Consider the following 19,542-nt stretch of genomic DNA (forward strand, 5'->3'; position numbering starts at 1 on the left):
GATCAGTTATTGGATAGACTGACGCTCATCAGCCTCAGGTTCATCGTATTTCTAGCAGTTTACAAATGTCAACATTGTAGAAAGATGAACATTCCAGCTGAACATTTACTGGGTTTTTATTTATTTATTAATTTCTTTAATAAATTGAATTTCCAGCACAGCTTTTTGACCTTTATTATTCCCCTTCTGACCAGGTGCAGCTCTCAGAGGAAGCCATTTTAAATATCGTTTTCCTTCGTTTCAGCCTATTAAATGAGCTTTTCTGGATCATTAATTCTCACAAATCGACATAAACGTAAATCATGTCGCATTAATGGAAGTTTAATGATTGCTAGAATATGATCTTATGACATAAGAGGAAACGTATCCACAAGCTTGACTAATTAATTATTCATTTCAGCCTGTTTTCCTAACATATCGTCGAATAAATGGCTTCTAATCACCTACTTTTAGGTCAATGGTGTTGGTATAAGGTTTAGTTGCTCTTCAACAGGTATTAACTAAACACATTTTAACACATTTTCTTGGAGAGTTTGTCCTCAAAGCGTTTATGAGTCCTGTAATTCTGCCCTGGCACACCTTCCAAACTGCTAAAGGAGACAGTTTAGCGAACAGGACTCTGACTTTGATAAGCAGGGATACCTGAAGGTCGACGTGTTGAAGGCGAGCGCTCCAGTGTGGGTGGAGGTCACCAAAAACCGTGCTTTTAAGCTCACGTTGCCTTCGGCAAAGTAACTTAAACTGCAGGAAAATGTTGATCCTTTTTTTTTTAATCGGGTTAGTTCAGCTTCGACTCGGCTCCCTGGGGTTTGTTTCTGCACACGGTGTCAGTTGTGGAAAATTCTCTCACCCGTCTGAGAATCTATAACACACCTCTCCCAGATCTGGGGATTCGCTGTGAAACCACGATATCTTTATGAGGCCTCTGTGAAAATATTTACACGTGGGATGATTGACAATTAAAACCAACCGTGGAGAACTTTAACATTTTAAATCCTCATTTCACAGCCATATTTCCTGTGTTTAAAAAAACAAACAGTGAATTTCTTTTGAATTCCAGCTATCACAGATCATAAAAAAGCAGTTTTAGGAGCTGAAAACGTTGGGTTGATGATGAACGAGTGGCTAAAAGGTATAAATCTCCCTGCTTCTGTCACCTGTGTGTGGCATGTACAAATGGGTCATAGTAAAAGCGTTCCTGTTTACATGGGTCATGGGAATCCCTTTTTCACAGCGTATTGCACATGCTTGTATCTGCACTAGAAAAAATGCCCCTCCAAAAATAAGGAAGAAAAACAAATAAAAGACGTTTTTGCTGGAAATAAGCAAAAAAATCTGCCAATGGAACTAGTGAAAATCGGCTTGTCAAGATTTCTTGAAATAAGATGTGATATTTAGGACTTTTGAGTTAAAAGTGATCTTGAAATTAGCTTAAAGGAGAATTCCGGCATTTTTACAAACACATCCCATCTGTTGGAGACCAAGGAAAGTTGGCCAAAGGGAAAAACGCGAGACATTTTCATGCCCGCTGCGCAAAGTTGTCCGATTGCGCTGATTTCCATGAAAGCGGGCTCTATCGGGGAATCTTTTAACCTTTCCTGAGGCTCTTAACGTGTATCAAAATACACCATACCATTAGCTAGCACAGACATTATACATTTTGAGATTTCAAAAACAGCGCACTTACCTTTCTCAGCTTCCGTGTTCCACAGGCGTGCGCACAAATTAATCGATCGCTATGCAGTGCCCTCCTATGCAATGCTATGGCAGGCTCCAATGAGATATTTTGACTTGAAATGAGACAAATATACTTGGAAGATTTTTTTCCAGTGTGAGCTCTGAGCTCCCCGTTCGCCCTCTCTTGGCGTGATGGATTTGATGAGTTTAATGTGTCTGGAGGACGTCTGCATCATGTGCAGAAGCAGCTCGCTGTTCTCGTTGTTTTTTTTTTTTATCCTATCGGCAGGTGGAAAGAGTTGTTTCTGAATTGTGTTACTTCCAGAACAATCTCTGCTCCTTGTCGCCGTTTGTGCTCTTGGCATCGTCACCTCGAGAAACAATGTTGGATTTAATTGTTACAAGTGAAAGTGCTGCAGGGAAACCTTTTGAAGTAAAGAAACAATGTCGACATGGTGTACCGAAGAGTATCAAAGCTGTAAAAATGTTGAGCAGGAGCTGGTTTCAACAGCTTTTGATGCTGTTTGAATGGGATTTCAGCTGTTCCTGAATGCATGGGAAGACATTTTAATTATTTCTCCAGTGTTTTGAGCACATTTTGGTGAAGCCGCGGGAGGTAAAGCGTGATCTTATATCATTGCGTGCTATTTTATAGAAAGAAACAATATACAGAAAAATATAGAACAAACAGTTTCATACAGACATTATGCTGATGAAACAAGTCGGTTCATACAGTAATGGCTCAGTGAGCATCTCTTGTGGCCACAAACATAATCCATTTTTCCCAGTACTGCGAATACTTATCGCTCTGTAGACTTAGTGAAAAGGTCATCCTTTCCATATTTTGAATATTTGTCACAACATGTATCCAGTCTGTCTCTGTCGGGGGTGAAGCCTGCAGCCGTTTCCGGGTTACAGCTTTCTTGCTGGCTGCTGATAATATTTTTAAAAGATATTTGTCTCGCATCAGTAAATGGGGTGCAATATTGCAGAGATGGATTGTGGAAAAAGAGCAGTGAATTTCAATGCCAAAAATTTTTTGGATTATCCGCATGATCTCTTGCCAGTATGGCTGGGCAGCTCCAGAATATGTGAAAATGGTCTGCTAGCTGTTCTCCACAGAGGTTCATGCTGGAGGAACTGACTGTCTCCCCTGTCTGCACATATTTTAACTTAGGAGTTATGAAATATCTGACCAGATTCCGCCAGCAGAAATCTCTCCAAAGACCAGAACTGGTGGAAGTTAACTGCACAGAACAATTCCAGATTCTTCTTCCCACTTTAATCTAACCTTATCTGTTGAGTGTTTCTAATTGGATCGAATACGGGAGTACAGTGTTGAAACAAGTTTCTTATTGTCCTTTTTTTTCTTTTTGTACATGTCAATGAATATGTTAATTAAGTTGGGCTTGGGTTCCTCTGTTGGTTTTATCTCATCATTAAAATGAGACCTGATTTGAAGATGCCTAAAGAAATCCGATTTTTCCAGTCCATATGTATTCGAAATTTTCTGAAAACTATCTACACTGGAAAAAATGCCCCTCCAAAAATAAGTAAGAAAAACAACAAATACAAGACGTTTTTGCTTGAAATAAGCAAATAAGCAAAAAAAGAGAAAATCGTGATATTTAGGACTTTTGAGATAAAAGGTATCTTGAAATTAGCTTAAAAACCTCTTCAAATGTAAAAAAAAGCTTGTTTCATGTGATATGAGACTCAAAACATTTTTGTTTTCAAGACTTTTTTATTTAACAAGATATTCAAGAAGTCCCTATATCTGGCTGAAATAGTGCTTGTTAGGCAGTTGTGTCTGATATTAAGTGTAATGAGATATTTTGACTAGAAATTAGAAAAATATACTTGGTAAGACTGATTTTTTTTCCAGTGTAGTTCTCCCTTCGATGAAATTGAACAATAAGAAGTGATTCCCCCTTCTTTACCAATGTTTAAACCTCCCGTCAGTCCTTGTGGGCTTGAAATCGGGGTATAGGAGGAAAATCTTATCCACGACCTGCGTGTTCGGGCATCCTGAGAAATCATTCAGAGCGTCGGCTGGCTTTTGACTCCTGAGTTTTTTTTGCTACAGGAAGGGTTTCGCTGCAGGGTACCTGCATACCTACGCGGTCGCCATGGCAACGCCATGCCGTCAGGCCGTCTTCACCGCAGTCCCCTCGGCCAGAGTGGATCCATCCTTATGACAACACCCCACCAGCTGGGCAGGGCAGCAGCAGGCTGCTGCAGGAAAACAGATCTCTTACCTTCCATGTGACGCCGCAGCCTGGAAACGGTGGAACTGATCAATGCACATGGCTATTGTCTCCAGTTTGAATCTCATCTTTAGGAGAACATGCATGTGAGGGGTTGATCATGTGATGTCTGGGCTGTGATTCGTTTCACGGGAGTAGAGCTCCCTCTAGTGTCGGTTTGGGGGAAAGACGAGCACAGATGCTCCTTCTGTCCAGTTTGATCAGAAAAACAGGCTGAGCTCTCATTTCTGAGTCCGGTTGATGGAGTTCATGAAGGAAAAATAAAGTATTCAGAAAACCTCTGGGTACACAAACTGAAAGTTGAATTTACTGATAAAGTGGTCGGTGTTGGATAACTGAGAAAAAGGCTTTTCTTTACACAACCAGTAGACTAAAGTGTCTTAAATCCCACTTTTTAACTTTCTCTGATCTGCAAAATAATGCTTTAAATTCCAGATTTATTTATTTATTTATTTTTTGATACTTTCTTTTTCTTTTTTTTCTTTAGCAGTGTATAACATTATGCAAGGGGAAAGGGAGTGGGGAGGTGCAAAAAAAACCCGAAAAAGAACATGTTGGATCACCATGTTTCTACAGTTTGATCAATTTTCGATGTCAATGTGATCGTCCTTGTACTGTCATTTTTATGTATTCAGTCCATTTCTCCCACTTCCGGCAGTATTGATCTTCTTGAGTCCTTATTTTATAAGTCAGTTGTTCCATAATATGCATTTCGTCCGTAACTTTAAACCAATCTTCCTGGGATGGTGGGTCTGTCTTGTACCATTTTCTTGTAATTGCCTTTTTACAGGCTACTTACATAATTTTCAATATGTATCTGTCATCTTTCAACACAACATTTTCCGTAATAACACCAAGATATAATAATGTACAAGACTTGGATATAACATAACCTAAAATTTTAGGACCGAGCCAGAACTCATGTGAATGGTTCACATTTACATCTCCACAGCTTCTCCAACATGGCTGTGGTAATGAAGTATGTTTATTTTTAATTTTGGGTGTTTATAAATAAAAAATCTTATAAAATTTTTCCAGCAATGTAATCTCCAAACACGTGATGATATTGTTGACTGCTGTGTTTTCCAAATATGTGACCATTCATCATCAGATATGTTCACACCTCGCTCTGTCTGCCACTTCAGTTTTACATATGTTGTTGTATTCCCCCTTGCCTCCATTATATGCCCATAAATTGTAATTCCAGATGTTTTTTATATGTTTTTTTTTTCCTCCAGCCAGAGGCTCCTGCTCCCTCCTCTCTTCACGGGGTTCCCCGCCCAGAAGAGGAGGACGACGGGGACCTGAATAAAGCTTTGGGTGTCCAGCGCTTCCAGCAGATCCTCCGCCCTGCTGCCGCCGTCCCCGACGAGCAGCACCACTCTTACCATGAAGAGGACATCGAATGTAAGCTTCCTTTTTTGTTGTGTTCGTCTTCAGCTTGGAGACGCCAGAGCGTTAGCTGCTTTCCGGCACGGATTCGTCCATGTGTTCTCTTTCTGCAGACCACCGTCACTCCTCTCACCACATCCACCGGCCTCTGTCCAAACTGCCCTCCGAGGGACGAAGGAAGAAGAGCGGCAAGAAGAGGAAAAAGGACAAGGATCACAAAGCCAGCAGTGCTCCCTGCAGCGGCCCCATAGAAGAGGGGGAGGATGAAGAGGAAGAGGAGGATGAGGGGGCGGAGACGCCCTCTGCTCCACCCGAGTCGGAGAGACCCAAAGATGTGGAGGTCGGCATTTAATTTAGAAATATTTGCATGTTTTTTAATGTATTCATATCTCTGTTTCCCTCCTTTACTTTAGCTTTTTTTTATTTATTGCTCCTTTAAAAATGAAGCTTCAGTTGTCAGATCTCAGTATAAAAAGCTGAAGTTGACCTCTGACCTCTGGTTAGCTCGGTTAGAAAACGGGATGCAACAGAGTCTCTGCAAAGTGAGACACTGGAAGAGGTTTCTTAGGAAGATCATGTGACACCAGAAGCTTTTCACTGTTAACTCAAAACAGTCTGAAGTCGACAATGTGATTTACTGTTTTTTTGTGGAATCAGGAAGTTAAACTCGAGCCCCTTAATTAATTAAGTAGATACAACTGCAGAGTTTTGCCTATTTTCACAATTATTATTGAGTTAAACCATCTAAACTTGTTGTTGGTCTTTTAGTTTCTCACAAAAATGTAAAAACAAATGATAAAACGTGGAATTAAGTAGATACAACTGCAGAGTTTTGCCTATTTTCACAATTATTATTGAGTTAAACCATCTAAACTTGTTGTTGGTCTTTTAGTTTCTCACAAAAATGTAAAAACAAATGATAAAACGTGGAATTAAGTAGATACAACTGCAGAGTTTTGCCTATTTTCACATTTATTATTGAGTTAAACCATCATTTTCCGCCTCCAAAGTTCAGTTTAATAAGAGGTTGTTGCTTTTGTGGACATTGGCATGTGACTGAGAACTTTTCCTCTGTTTGCCCTCCTCAGTTCTTCCTGTCAGATGAAGACCAAATGGCCAAATGTGGCGCAGAGAGCCCCCACTCGCCTCGGGAGCTGAACTTCGTCCCGCAGCCTGCTGTGGATGCAGACACCGACGCATCCTCCAATGAGTGAGTGTGATCGAACGATATGATTAAAAGGAAAAAATCATTGTTTGCTTTACAATCGAGCTTCTCCTGCTGAGGCGATTGCGTAAGCCAGCAGGTTTGTGCCTGTTTGGGCTGTGAGGCGCAGGCTCTACGTTACCATGTCCCAGGCATCCAGTGGGCCTGCTGGGCTTGATCTGGTGGACCAGAGTAATCCTCTCCTCAGACCCGTATATCACCTGTCGCTATAGACAACACTACGCACCTCGGCGGCCCGAGGCTCCTCCTTATGACATTTACTTTGCCACTGGATGAGGCTTTAATCTGAGCTGGGGTGAAGCTGCGTCGCATCCTTAGCCTCTTAGTTTTCTGGAGAGAAAGTCTGATCGCAGAGGATCTGCTTTTAGGACGCATCCTGTTATAAGACTGAGCAGAGAAGCTTTGGAATACAGGAAAGAGCCGACTTTAGGAGACGGTAAGTCGGTTATGTCCGTTTTGGGAGGAGCAGTTTGCATGTATGTATTATTGTAAAGCAGAAGGCTTTAAAGGGATAGTTCGCCTCTTTTGACATGAAGCTATATGACATCCCATATTAGCAACATCATTTATGAACATTTTCTTACCCCCTGCTGCGTCCTGTGAGCAGAGTTCCAGCCTCGTTTTGGCGTTGATAAAAGTAGTCCGGCTAGTTGGCTGGGGTTTAAAAAATAGAGCGTTTTGCTTATCAAAAAGATATTTGTTCAAAAGAGTAATACATTTGCATCACAAAGTCATTCTCCAGGAAAAAGTCAGACCTCACAATCTCCTTCGTCCTACCTTCGTCAACGCCAAAACGAGGCTGGAACTCGGCTCACAGGATGCAGCAGGGGGTAAGAAGATGTTCATAAATTATGTTGCTAGTATGGGATGTTACACAGCTTCATGTCAAAAGAGGCGAACTATCCCTTTAAGGTGTAGAGCTGTGAAAGCTCGAGTTCTTTTCAAACAATCTGGTCAAAGACGGAGCTGCCGTAGAGGTGAAAGTTTATATTTCAGAAGTTTCATGTCGTCTCCCTGCTTCTCTTCAGTAAACCGGCCTCGGCGGACGCTCCCAGCTCTGCTCCCCAGTCGCCTCCACCTGGTCACCCCCCGCTGGCCAGGGTCTCCTCAACCGGCCGCAGCTACGACCTGCAAGAGCGCCGACGCACGGGCAACATGACGGGCGCCGAGCAAGCCAAGTACGAGCGCATCGCCACAGATGAGAGCGAAGCCCAGACGCTGGCCTCCGCCGACCTGGATGGCATCAAGAGTGAGTGCTAATACCTTTGTGTGTCTTATAGGTAATTAGGTGTTCGATATAAAACAAATCCCTAAGTTGTATTAGAGCCATTCGACAGGAGCTTGAGCCACAACTTCTTCTACTGCCGAGCTGCGATGTCGAAAGGTCTTAAAAAGCTTTTTCGCTGGTCACATGATGCAGAGGAAGGAGACTTTTCTGTCATGGCCAGATGTTAATGAGACGCACAAAATCAAACTGCATGAAGAGCAACTTGCTCCAATGTTTTAAACATGATCTCATGGGATGGTGTATAAATTTGTAAAATGTAAAATTACACGAAACAGACGACGTGCAGTAAGTAATGCACATTATTTAATGAAAGCAGGCTGTCTGTTAATAACCACGACACTGTTTTAATGTCTGATTTATTCAGCCCTGTGCTGCAGAGCTCGCTCAGCATTCAGCAGAACAGATGCTTTTTCTTCTGGTGACTCATTACTGTGAGTTGGGGCCACAGTTTAGTTATCACCCTCCCACACAAAGCTTACTCATGGCTGGATAATGATATCTCTTTCCCACGTCTTGGTGTCTCATTGCCACAGCTACAACCTGCAGGAGTGCAGGTACTTCAGCGTTGACTTTTGAAGTGATTATTCAAGACGTAACTTGATATATATAAATTAATTACAGCACTGTGCAAGTGTTGAGCTCCTCCTTATTTCCTCATATTCTGCATGAATATGTGAAAGAGGTGCTACAATTTATTGGAACGTGTGCAAACGTAAATGGAACGATAGTATAAAAGACTTTTCTGAGCAGCTTTAAAGTGAATATCTGCTCTGAGCTCCTTTCTCCTCCAACACAGCCTGAACCCTCTCAGACGAGCTTTCTGTCCTTTCTTTAAGGAGTCTTCAGGAATAGTTCTCCAGGCTTCTTGAAGGACTGCCTTTTGTTGCGTTCTCTGCCAACATGATCCCACACTGCTTCAGTAATGTTGAGCTCCGGGCTCTGGGGAGGATTCATCCCTCCATCAGACCTGCTGCCACTGATTTTCAGCCCACTTCTTGTGTCCTTTGGCACAGCTCAGCCTTTTCTCCCTGCTTCCCTTCCTTAAGAACGGCTTCCTGACAGCCACCCTTCCATGGAGCCCATTTCTGATGAGGCTTGGGCCAACAGCAGATGGATCAGCTGAAGGTCCAGATGCATCTCTCAGCTCCTGTGTCAGGTCTTTGCTGGATGTTTTCCTCTTTCAGATCCTGTTCATCTGCTGTAGAGATGAGGTGTGGCTCAGTATTTTGACTGTATCAATAGATCATGTGTCTGTTTGTGGTAACAAACCAGTGATAATCAGTTTATATATTTATCATTTGGACTGTACACTTTGCTTTCATCAACATCGATTCCCCACAAAAAAGCTCTTAACAATTATTTCCACCTGCTCAGCGACTAACAGCTTCTCATTATTGGATTAAGGGGTTTTAAGAATTGTTTTTCAGCCCATCTTCGTCCCCTCTTCTGTATTTTATTGAAGTCCTGGCTCTGCAGATGCACAGATTCCTGCAGGACTAAGCACTAAGCTGAAGGCAGGACCTTCTTAAATCCCTGCTTGGTTGCAGCCTCTGCCCCGACCGTCCTGTGACGCTATGGGCCCCGAGGCGATTTACGTCAAGAAGCCGACCCCTCAGCGGAGAGCGGCGACTCATTAAAAAGCGTGGCAGACAGGCCTGCATTATTGAATTAGGCGTTCCCGCTGTCAGCTGAGGCCCCTGGACTGAGGCCTGAGCCAACTTTGTGGCTAATTGTGAAACCTGGACTATAGTTCTCAACCTTTTAATCACTGTTGGAGTGAAACAAGGGGAAGAGTTAAGTTGACTTGAAGGCCAAGTACAGGCCGAGGATGGAGGTGTGGGGTGTAGTACTTTCTTTTATGACGCTTACTGGCAAAGAGTCAGGCCTGCAAACAGGTCCGTCACCTGTTGTTCTCGGTGTCTTCTTTTATCTGCTTCCCGCCACCGTAAATCATCCTGGGAAAGTGTCTGTGTCCCTGGCTGCCGCTCAACAATAGGAATTATTAGATCTCTGTCCCTCAGCTTCTTTGTTCAACCCCAGCCAATTAACACCTCTGCTCACTGATGCACTCTGATGTGGGGTCAGGCTCCGGCTAAGAAATGGCAACTTTTTCCAGTTTGTCAAAACTCCAGCACAAGCTGCACACTCCAGTGTGGTCAGCGAGGGGGAGGGAGGGGGTCACGTAGCTTCTTCTTCTTCTGAGGTCTGCACCAACCTGCAGTCGGACATCGTGACAGTCGGCCCTTTCATTAAAACCTGCAGACTGTGGAAGTGACGCCGTCTTTTTGCCCTTTTAAAAAGAGTTTTTACATTTACAACATTGATGAAGAACTTCAAAACCTTCACTGTTTTTTATATATTTGGAAGCTCTGATCACGGTAAGCGACATCATTTCATTCTTTGTGTTGAGCCTGTTGATAGCAGCTCAAAGCGTCTTCTCAGGTTTAACCAGACACAAGCTGTTTTTCTTCGATTGGTTAAAGTTTATTGCATCAGCAGGTCCCCCCCCCCGCCGTCCACTAATCTTTGAACTCTTGACAGAACAGTCTCTGCTCGGTGTTGTGTCTGTGCTATGCGGTGTCTTTCTCCACGTCCTTTTTCTCAATGCCTGGTGAGCTGCCAGCATGAGTAACTCTACTCCCTGCTGTGGGACCATAGAAACAAAAAAGCAAAGAGGCCTCTGATGAGGTAGGCAGAGATTTGAACTCAGGGTGCAAGGTCAGTTCGTGTAGGCTCACAAAATAAGGCTGGAGTTGTGCAACCTGTTCCTTCCAAGGATTTGGTTTGGAGTTCTGTTACTTGGACATCATGTTCACAGAGCCGTGTATGTTTTTTTTTGGTTTTTTTTTTTTTTTTTTTTTTTTGGTCAGTTATTGATTGAAGGGGTAAAGTTTTCTTTAATCTCTAACCCATCGTCTTGCATTCTGACGCAGGTCATCGTTTCGAGGATGTTCCTGGCGTGCGCAGACACCTCGTCAGAAAGAGCACCAAAGGACAAGTGGTGCACACGGGCAAAGACCACAAAGAGCCGACGACTCGCAGTCGAAAGCAGGACCGCACGCCACATGAGGTGAGACATTACAGCATCACCCAGCCGTCGCCCGTCATCTCTCACGTAAAGGCAGGACAGGTGTCGCCTTCAGACTTTTCCACATTTGATGCATTTCTTAAACATTTTTTAAAGTTCAGACGACTAAGTTTCAGTTTAAGACTAAAAACTAGATCAAATAATCAGGTTTTAAGAGATGGATTCCCTTATTTTCTGTTTTATTGCTCGGTTCAAGGTGGAGTTTCTGAAAGTAGCTTCACATTGTTTTAATCTTAAATCGAGCAACAATCCATATGAGGTTTTTCAGCTGGTTAAATGCTTATGTTTAGTGTACCAAACTCCTGCAGAGGGAGCGGGATGATTACTCTGGTATTGATTTCTGAACCATCAATAATTAAACACAGAAATCCAGAATTGGAACCAGTCACGGCTTCAAAGATCATCAACGTAAGGATGAGAAATAAGAAAAACAACTTGTTGATGTTTCCTAAAGTAATAAATAAACTTTTTTTTTTTTTTTAAGAAGACATATTAAAGGTTGCATCTAAACACGGTCTTTTTAGTTTGATTTCTTTATTTTCTACTACACAACTTTGCTTATTTGCGTCAAATTGATCTATAAATTGCGGCCGATTCTTGGAAATGTTGCCCCATCTCTGCTTCTCAGGTTTAGTCCCGTCCTTTCTCTTCTGTTCATGGGACAGAGAGGGAAGGAGGTGATTAAAAATGAATGAGTCGGTTCTTTTTATTCCTTTCCTGAAAGGAAAGGAGAGAGAGTAGCTGAGGTAACCAGACCCTGGGAGCTCCAGAGAAAGGAGGCAGCTATGTTTTATTAACACACACACATTCTCACATGCAGCTCAGGTAAACAACACGTCCCTGTCAGGTGTGTTTGATGAGGAAGGATTACCTGTGGGAGTGTGTAAAAGTGAGGGTCCCGTCCTTTGTGGTGCCATCGGTCGGGTCTGTGTTTGAGTATTCTCCTGCATCGTTTCGCTCCCTCGGCAGTTACCGGTGGTTCTTTACCGCTCTCCCTCGCGACCAGACTGTATCCTGCTGGACATGGATTGCGGTCAAATGGCTCGGTACCAGAAGGTGAGGCTGGGTGACCGGCCAGAGTTGGGTTTGATCTGCGTGTGCGTAATTTCAAAGGCATGCAGCGGGTGCATAACGGCACAAAAACGGTCTTTGGTTTTGTTCGTGACACACACAGAAGTATGACTAACCAGCATGGTGTTCAATTAACCCTCTTTTAACAGACTCTGAGGGAAGGCTGCTGATGAGGCTCTTTGATGCGCATTAAACTTCAGTTTTAAAGACCGAAATGTTCGGAACTGGTTACAGCCACTGCTAGAAAAACATTAACACTGTATTTTACAATACTGGCTTGTAAAAGCTGCCTCTGCGAATGGAACCTTTTAAGTTGTTCAAATACAATCATGAACACTTAAAGGTGCTTACAGCTTCATTTAAGGGTGTTAGAAACCTACATTTAAGGGTGTTAGAAACCTACACTTTAGGGTGTTAGAAACCTACATTTAAGGGTGTTAGAAACCTACACTTTAGGGTGTTAGAAACCTACATTTAAGGGTGTTAGAAACCCTACATTTAAGGGTGTTAGAAACCTACATTTAAGGGTGTTAGAAACCTACATTTAAGGGTGTTAGAAACCTACACTTTAGGGTGTTAGAAACCTACATTTAAGGGTGTTAGAAACCCTACATTTAAGGGTGTTAGAAACCCTACATTTAAGGGTGTTAGAAACCTACATTTAAGGGTGTTGGAAACCCTACATTTAAGGGTGTTAGAAACCTACATTTAAGGGTGTTGGAAACCTACACTTTAGGGTGTTAGAAACCCTACATTTAAGGGTGTTGGAAACCCTACATTTAACCCATTTAGGCCTAAGACGCCTGGAAAAGAATGCCTGTAAAATCTATGGGCGATTTCAGAAAGACCTCCTAAAACCTGAAGTTTTTCTGGAAATTCAGCAATTACTAAATGATTGATTTCTCAGCCTCTGTAGCAGATAGAAACAAAATTCTAAAAGTATTTGAGAGCTTACACCTGTGGCTTTCTTTGGAAATTGAGTTCATTTACATACACCTTCATGAAAATAGAACATGTAAAAAGTAAAGTGCAGGAACAGCACTATTTTCAAAAAAAAAAACAGTAATAAAATAAAAAGTAAAGTGCAGGAACAGCACTATTTTCAATAAAAAAAAACAGTAATAAAATAAAAAGTAAAGTGCAGGAACAGCGCTATTTTCAATTAGAAAACAGTAATAAAATAAAATTTAATTTGACATTTAAATTATTTATTTATTTATTTTATCGCCAGTAATCTCTTCGTACTGGCAGCACAAGGAGTCCATACACATTCCAATAAACGCTTTCATCTCCGGCACAGTTACGTGTGACCGCCTTGCCATCTTTGCTCGAGCTGGAGTCTGAAGTACCTGCTCACTGTATCTATTCATCTCAGAAACGAGATGCGCCCAAAGCTCCTCAGTAAAAATATGATTAAATGCCTGCAACGGTGTGGCATCTGCAGGTAAACCGACTTTCACCCCCGGTGTGCGGTTGAAATCTCTCCGTCGATTCGGTGGTAATTCTCAGTCTTCCACTCGCATTCAAACCCTTCAAAATCATCCTCAAACATACATGTGCTAGCCATAAATCTCCATCAATTGGGTCAGCACGTTCTTCAGCATCATCAAAGCCAAGAAACTCCTCACAATCGCTCCCGTCTGAAATGTCTTACTGAAAGTCCTCCATGCTTGGTTCGATGAAACTTAACTTTTTTTTTTTTTCTTGATGTAACTTAACTTCAAAACAATGACACGAGGAACATGACGACACTCTCACGTGTCTATTATAATGCATTTAATTGGCGCAGAGGTCAATAATTGGTGCAAAACAACCTTATACAGGAAAAAAGACGTGTACGCTTTCCCGGCCTTAAAGGTAGAATAACGCAACAGAGCCCCGGGCTTTAAAGGTAGAAATGCGGCAACGTTTTCCCGGCCTCAATGGGTTAAGGGTGTTAGAAACATACATTTAAGGGTGTTAGAAACCTACATTTTAAGGTGTTAGAAACCTACATTTAAGGGTGTTAGAAACCTTCATTTTAGGGTGTTAGAAACCTACATTTAAGGGTGTTAGAAACCTACATTTAAGGGTGTTAGAAACCTACAATTAAGGGTGTTAGAAACCTACATTTAAGGGTGTTAGAAACCTACAATTAAGGGTGTTAGAAACCTACATTTTAGGGTGTTAGAAACCTACATTTTAAGGTGTTGGAAACCTACATTTTAGTGTGTCGGAAACCTACATTTTAGTGTGTCGGAAACCCTACATTTTAGGGTGTTGGAAACCCTACATTTTAGGGTGTTGGAAACCCTACATTTTAGGGTGTTGGAAACCCTACATTTTAGTGTGTCGGAAACCTACATTTTAGTGTGTCGGAAACCTACATTTTAGGGTGTTGGAAACCTACATTTTAGTGTGTCGGAAACCTACATTTTAGTGTGTCGGAAACCTACATTTTAGGGTGTTGGAACCCTACATTTTAGGGTGTTGGAAACCCTACATTTTAGGGTGTTGGAAACCTACATTTTAGGGTGTTGGAAACCTACATTTTAGGGTGTTGGAAACCCTACATTTTAGGGTGTTGGAAACCTACATTTAAGGGTGTTGGAAACCTACATTTAAGGGTGTTAGAAACCTACATTTTAAGGTGTTAGAAACCTACATTTTAGGGTGTTGGAAACCTACATTTTAAGGTGTTAGAAACCTACATTTTAGGGTGTTGGAAACCTACATTTAAGGGTGTTAGAAACCTACATTTTAAGGTGTTAGAAACCTACATTTTAGGGTGTTGGAAACCTACATTTTAAGGTGTTAGAAACCTACATTTAAGGGTGTTAGAAACCTACATTTTAAGGTGTTAGAAACCTACATTTTAGGGTGTCGGAAACCTACATTTTAGTGTGTCGGAAACCCTACATTTTAGGGTGTTGGAAACCCTACATTTTAGGGTGTTGGAAACCCTACATTTTAGGGTGTTGGAAACCCTACATTTTAGTGTGTCGGAAACCTACATTTTAGTGTGTCGGAAACCTACATTTTAGGGTGTCGGAAACCTACATTTTAGGGTGTTGGAAACCTACATTTTAGTGTGTCGGAAACCTACATTTTAGTGTGTCGGAAACCTACATTTTAGGGTGTTGGAAACCTACATTTTAGGGTGTTGGAAACCCTACATTTTAGGGTGTTGGAAACCTACATTTTAGGGTGTTGGAAACCTACATTTTAGGGTGTTGGAAACCCTACATTTTAGGGTGTTGGAAACCTACATTTAAGGGTGTTAGAAACCTTCATTTTAGGGTGTAAGAAACCTACATTTAAGGGTGTTAGAAACCTACATTTAAGGGTGTTAGAAACCTACAATTAAGGGTGTTAGAAACCTACATTTTAAGGTGTTAGAAACCTACATTTTAGTGTGTCGGAAACCTACATTTTAGGGTGTCGGAAACCTACATTTTAGGGTGTTGGAAACCCTACATTTTAGGGTGTTGGAAACCTACATTTTAGTGTGTCGGAAACCTACATTTTAGTGTGTCGGAAACCTACATTTTAGGGTGTTGGAAACCTACATTTTAGTGTGTCGGAAACCTACATTTTAGTGTGTCGGAAACCTACATTTTAGGGTGTTGGAAACCCTACATTTTAGGGTGTTGGAAACCTACATTTTAGGGTGTTGGAAACCTACATTTTAGGGTGTTGGAAACCCTACATTTTAGGGTGTTGGAAACCTACATTTTAGTGTGTTGGAAACCCTACATTTTTGGGGCAGTTTGTTACCATCGAACTTCAAAACTGGATTCTAAGGATTGAGATGGTGTTTATATTTTGAGTGTTTCTTTTTCTTTTAGATGACTCACATTGAATTATTTTAAGCATGATGTTTTTCTTACATGCAAGTTGGTTTCATGTGCAAAAAATGCCCATTTAATCCAACCTGACTGAACCGGCACGTCTGTAGGGTTAGGGTTTTTTTGTGCTCAGTAGTTTCTTTACTCACTTTGCGCTTCGGTGTGATGTCGCTTCCAGGTGTTTGTGGAGCTGAATGAACTGACTATGGACAAGAACCAGGAGATGCAGTGGAAAGAGACGGCCCGTTGGATCAAGTTTGAGGAAGACGTAGAAGAGGAGACGGACCGCTGGGGGAAACCTCACGTTGCCTCGCTGTCTTTCCGCAGTTTGCTGGAGCTCAGAAAGACCATCTCCCACGGTGAAAAGAAATGAAAGAGTACCTGTGTGTTATTTCGTGCCTAAACGGCAACAGACTTCATAGATAACTGATCTCTGTTTGTGGGCGTTTGCAGGTGCGGTGCTGCTGGACCTGGACCAGAAGACTCTGCCTGGCATCGCCCACCAGGTGGTGGAGAAGATGATCATTTCTGACCAGATCAAAGCTGAGGACCGAGCCAACGTCCTGAGGGCCCTGCTGCTTAAACACAGGTGACAGGAAGTGACTCCTGAGTTTTTCATTTGGCGCAGGTTGTAGTCTTCTAATCTTGACCAATTATGTTATATTTAGTTGGTTGTTCTACTTTTCGGGGGGGGGGGGGGGTGTTTGTCATGAAAGTCATTTCTAATACCTCAAAAGTATAAAATCAGGTGTTCCACGACTCTGTTGTATTCTTCATGTTTTTATTAGTAGGTATTCACAGTTCAAGCCAGAAAAGGGGAATCACTCTTGAATTTGGTACCTATTAGAGTCTCCTTTAGCATCCCAGCTGGATTAAGATCAGGTGTCGGACTTTAAACTTCCAGAACACGAATCTTTTTCATTCTCTTGTTGATGCACTTGCGTACTTTTCTTCATTAATCTCTTCTCTCATGGACTGTTACCCTGGCACTCTACTTTTAAAATGTCTTTGTATGAATTTGAATTCACGTTTCCCAAAGTAGCCCCAAACCATGATGCTCTCTCCACCCTGTTTCACAGTAGAAAAAGATGTTTGAATGCGTGTGTGCAGGGCTATGATTTCCCTCCCGATGACCTTCCATTCACACACCTTTTTCCAGGATTAACAATGATTCTGGCGAACTGAATCAGATTTCAGAAGGTGCTGTTCCACACTGTTTGTCAGATCTTTCAGGATTGGGATCTTTTGGGAGCAGCAGCAGTCCTGAATTTTGTCTTTTCGAAGCTCGGCGAACACTCGGGCTTTAGCATTTTGTAGAAGTTGTTGGCACACTCCAACTCTTTGTATTTTATCAGTTCAGTTATATTGTGGTTTTCTTTCATTTGGACCACCTACTGTTAAGTTTTGCTGCTGTATGTGGTTCACTTTTGCACAAATGCCCATAATTTATTTAAGTATATCATTAAAGGTTTAAATATATATTAAATACAACTCATTTAATCCTAATTAGCATCATTTGGGTCCGGTCCACAGGTCAGTGAGTATTTTTAATAGCAGTTATTCTCTTTATTTTTGGGTCAGGTTGAAACTACAGTCTACACGGCACCAGTTTAAACATTGGAACTGGTATGACTATGACTTGCATCAAGTCTTATTGGGTTGGAGGACAGTTCTGACCTGAAATACAACTGCACAACTTCCTCAGTGACATTTAACAGTAGATGCACCATATATACCGTGTATAAAGTTCATTCATGCCTGACGATTCCAAACCACATGTATTAACAATCCAAAGATGTTTACTCTTATACCTAATCTATGCCGGCCTGCTAAATCTTACATTGTGCATTCAACTATTCTGACAATACTGCTGCAACGACCTACCCAGGCTCCGCCCTCGCAGTGACGCAACACCTTCGGCTCTGCTACACTTACTCAGGCAAACTGCTCATTCAGGTGGATTCGAGTTCCCGAAAAAATGGGAACTCCACCCACTTTGTCGGGAAGCAATCAACTTTGAGCAGCGCCAACGGCCCAGGGTAGAGGCGTGTTCAAGGTAGTGACGTGGTTGAACTGCCACTCAACCCATGGATTGTACACGGAAGCGCTTCATTCAATATCAACATGGAGCAGCATCAAGCTTTTGACACTGCCGTAGATGCTGTAATGAAAGTGTTCGACGGGAGATTCTCGTTAAAAATCGAGCAAAGAACAGCCCTTGAATCATTTCTTGACAGGAAAGACGTTTTCGCCTTGCTCCCTACTGGCTTTGGTAAGAGTTTAATCTACCAGTTAGCCCCGCTGGTAGCTAAAATCATACGTCAGAGGAAAGAGTGGTGTGATTGGCTTAAGCTTAGGCACAGCCTTTTCTGGCCACAACCAGTAGCAACCCGAGGGAGGCGGGTTGACCAGGCCATTTCGAATCGTATTCGTTATGGTCTTGGTCAGACCAGAATCTCGAAGAGATTTGAAAGCCTATGTTAATCAGGCTAGCAACGACCTCCTCTTCCTCAGTTTTCCATCGACCGGAGGCGTCACCGGAGGCTGGTGCTGTTTGATTATGGAGCTGTGACCTCCATCGTACGTTTTGACACCAGTACAATCGGCGAGTTTATGTGCGAAGTTAACACAAACGCTATCATCTGCTGTTACCATGTCAACAGAGGAGATAACCGCACGTACTCTGACATCAAACCGAGGCGATAACGGGTTCTTTTTAGCGACTCTGATAGTAGACGGCATCTCATGAGTTTGAGGTGTTAAACTGTCTTTTCTTTCACCGCTACACACCTCCTGCTGGTAGGTGGCTTTATGCTTGGTCGCTGCCTCTCCTCCTCCTCCTCACCCTCTCTCTGCCTCTCCCTGCTTCCCCAAGTCACCCGAGCGATGAGAAGGAGCACAGTAGCCACTTTCCCAGAAACATCTCAGCAGCCAGCCTCGGCAGCCTGATAGCACACCACCACAACGCCAACCACAGCCATCAGCTGGAGCCGTCGGTGACCGACCCCCTCATGGGCACCGCCAACTCCACGGGGGACATGGACACGCACATCGACATGGACAAGAACGAGCTGCAGGTGCGTTTGGGTTTGAAGTGTTTGACGCAGCTCCCAGTCGCTCGTATTCCTCACACTCGTTTTGCATTTGTTGCGCAGAAGGAGCCGACTCTGGGGACCGGCATGCATCGATCAAAGTCCAAACATGAGCTGAAGCTGCTGGAGAAGATTCCCGAGAATGCCGAGGCCACAGTTGTCCTTGTGGGTGAGTTCTTAAAGTCTTAGTCAACTTCAGCTGCTCGAGTCCTCACTGAGACCAAAGAACTGGAGCACATCAGTCCAGCTCTGAGGTCTTTACACCGGCTGCCTGTCCATCAGAGGATAGACTTTAAAGTTCTGATGCTGGTCTATAAAGCTCTGAATGGTCTAGGACCAGAACACATCAGTGACCTCCTGAGCCAGTATGAACCTTCCAGACCCCTCAGCTCATCTGGATCCGGTCTTCTATCAGTTCCCAGAGTCAGAACCAGACATGGACGAGCTGCGTTGAGCTTCTATGCTCCACATGTCTGGAACAAACTCCCAGAAAGCCTCAGATCAGCTGAAACACTCAAAAAAATCAAAGTCTTACCAAGTATATTTGTCTCATTTCTAGTCAAAATATCTCATTACACTTAATATAAGACACAACTGCCTAACAAGTACTATTTC

At 42.6% G+C, this 19,542-nt stretch overlaps 1 protein-coding gene across 2 annotated transcripts in view; it reads left to right on the forward strand.

The window, feature by feature from the left end:
* The window catches only part of slc4a2b (solute carrier family 4 member 2b), a 68,398-nt gene that overhangs the window by 34,802 nt on the left and 14,054 nt on the right, over nucleotides 1-19,542 (forward strand). The window contains exons 3-12 of one of the 2 annotated variants that reach the window (XM_075452597.1): nucleotides 5,183-5,351; nucleotides 5,450-5,676; nucleotides 6,425-6,546; nucleotides 7,590-7,810; nucleotides 10,783-10,919; nucleotides 11,907-11,993; nucleotides 16,014-16,194; nucleotides 16,289-16,424; nucleotides 18,711-18,912; nucleotides 18,991-19,096. In XM_075452597.1, coding sequence (XP_075308712.1) covers nucleotides 5,183-5,351; nucleotides 5,450-5,676; nucleotides 6,425-6,546; nucleotides 7,590-7,810; nucleotides 10,783-10,919; nucleotides 11,907-11,993; nucleotides 16,014-16,194; nucleotides 16,289-16,424; nucleotides 18,711-18,912; nucleotides 18,991-19,096 — 1,588 coding nt within the window. The remainder of the gene's footprint in view (nucleotides 1-5,182; nucleotides 5,352-5,449; nucleotides 5,677-6,424; nucleotides 6,547-7,589; nucleotides 7,811-10,782; nucleotides 10,920-11,906; nucleotides 11,994-16,013; nucleotides 16,195-16,288; nucleotides 16,425-18,710; nucleotides 18,913-18,990; nucleotides 19,097-19,542) is intronic. The other variant, XM_075452598.1, reaches the window with a different exon arrangement.

The sequence above is a fragment of the Odontesthes bonariensis genome, chromosome 20, assembly GCF_027942865.1.
Source record: "Odontesthes bonariensis isolate fOdoBon6 chromosome 20, fOdoBon6.hap1, whole genome shotgun sequence".
Lineage (NCBI taxonomy): Eukaryota > Metazoa > Chordata > Actinopteri > Atheriniformes > Atherinopsidae > Odontesthes > Odontesthes bonariensis.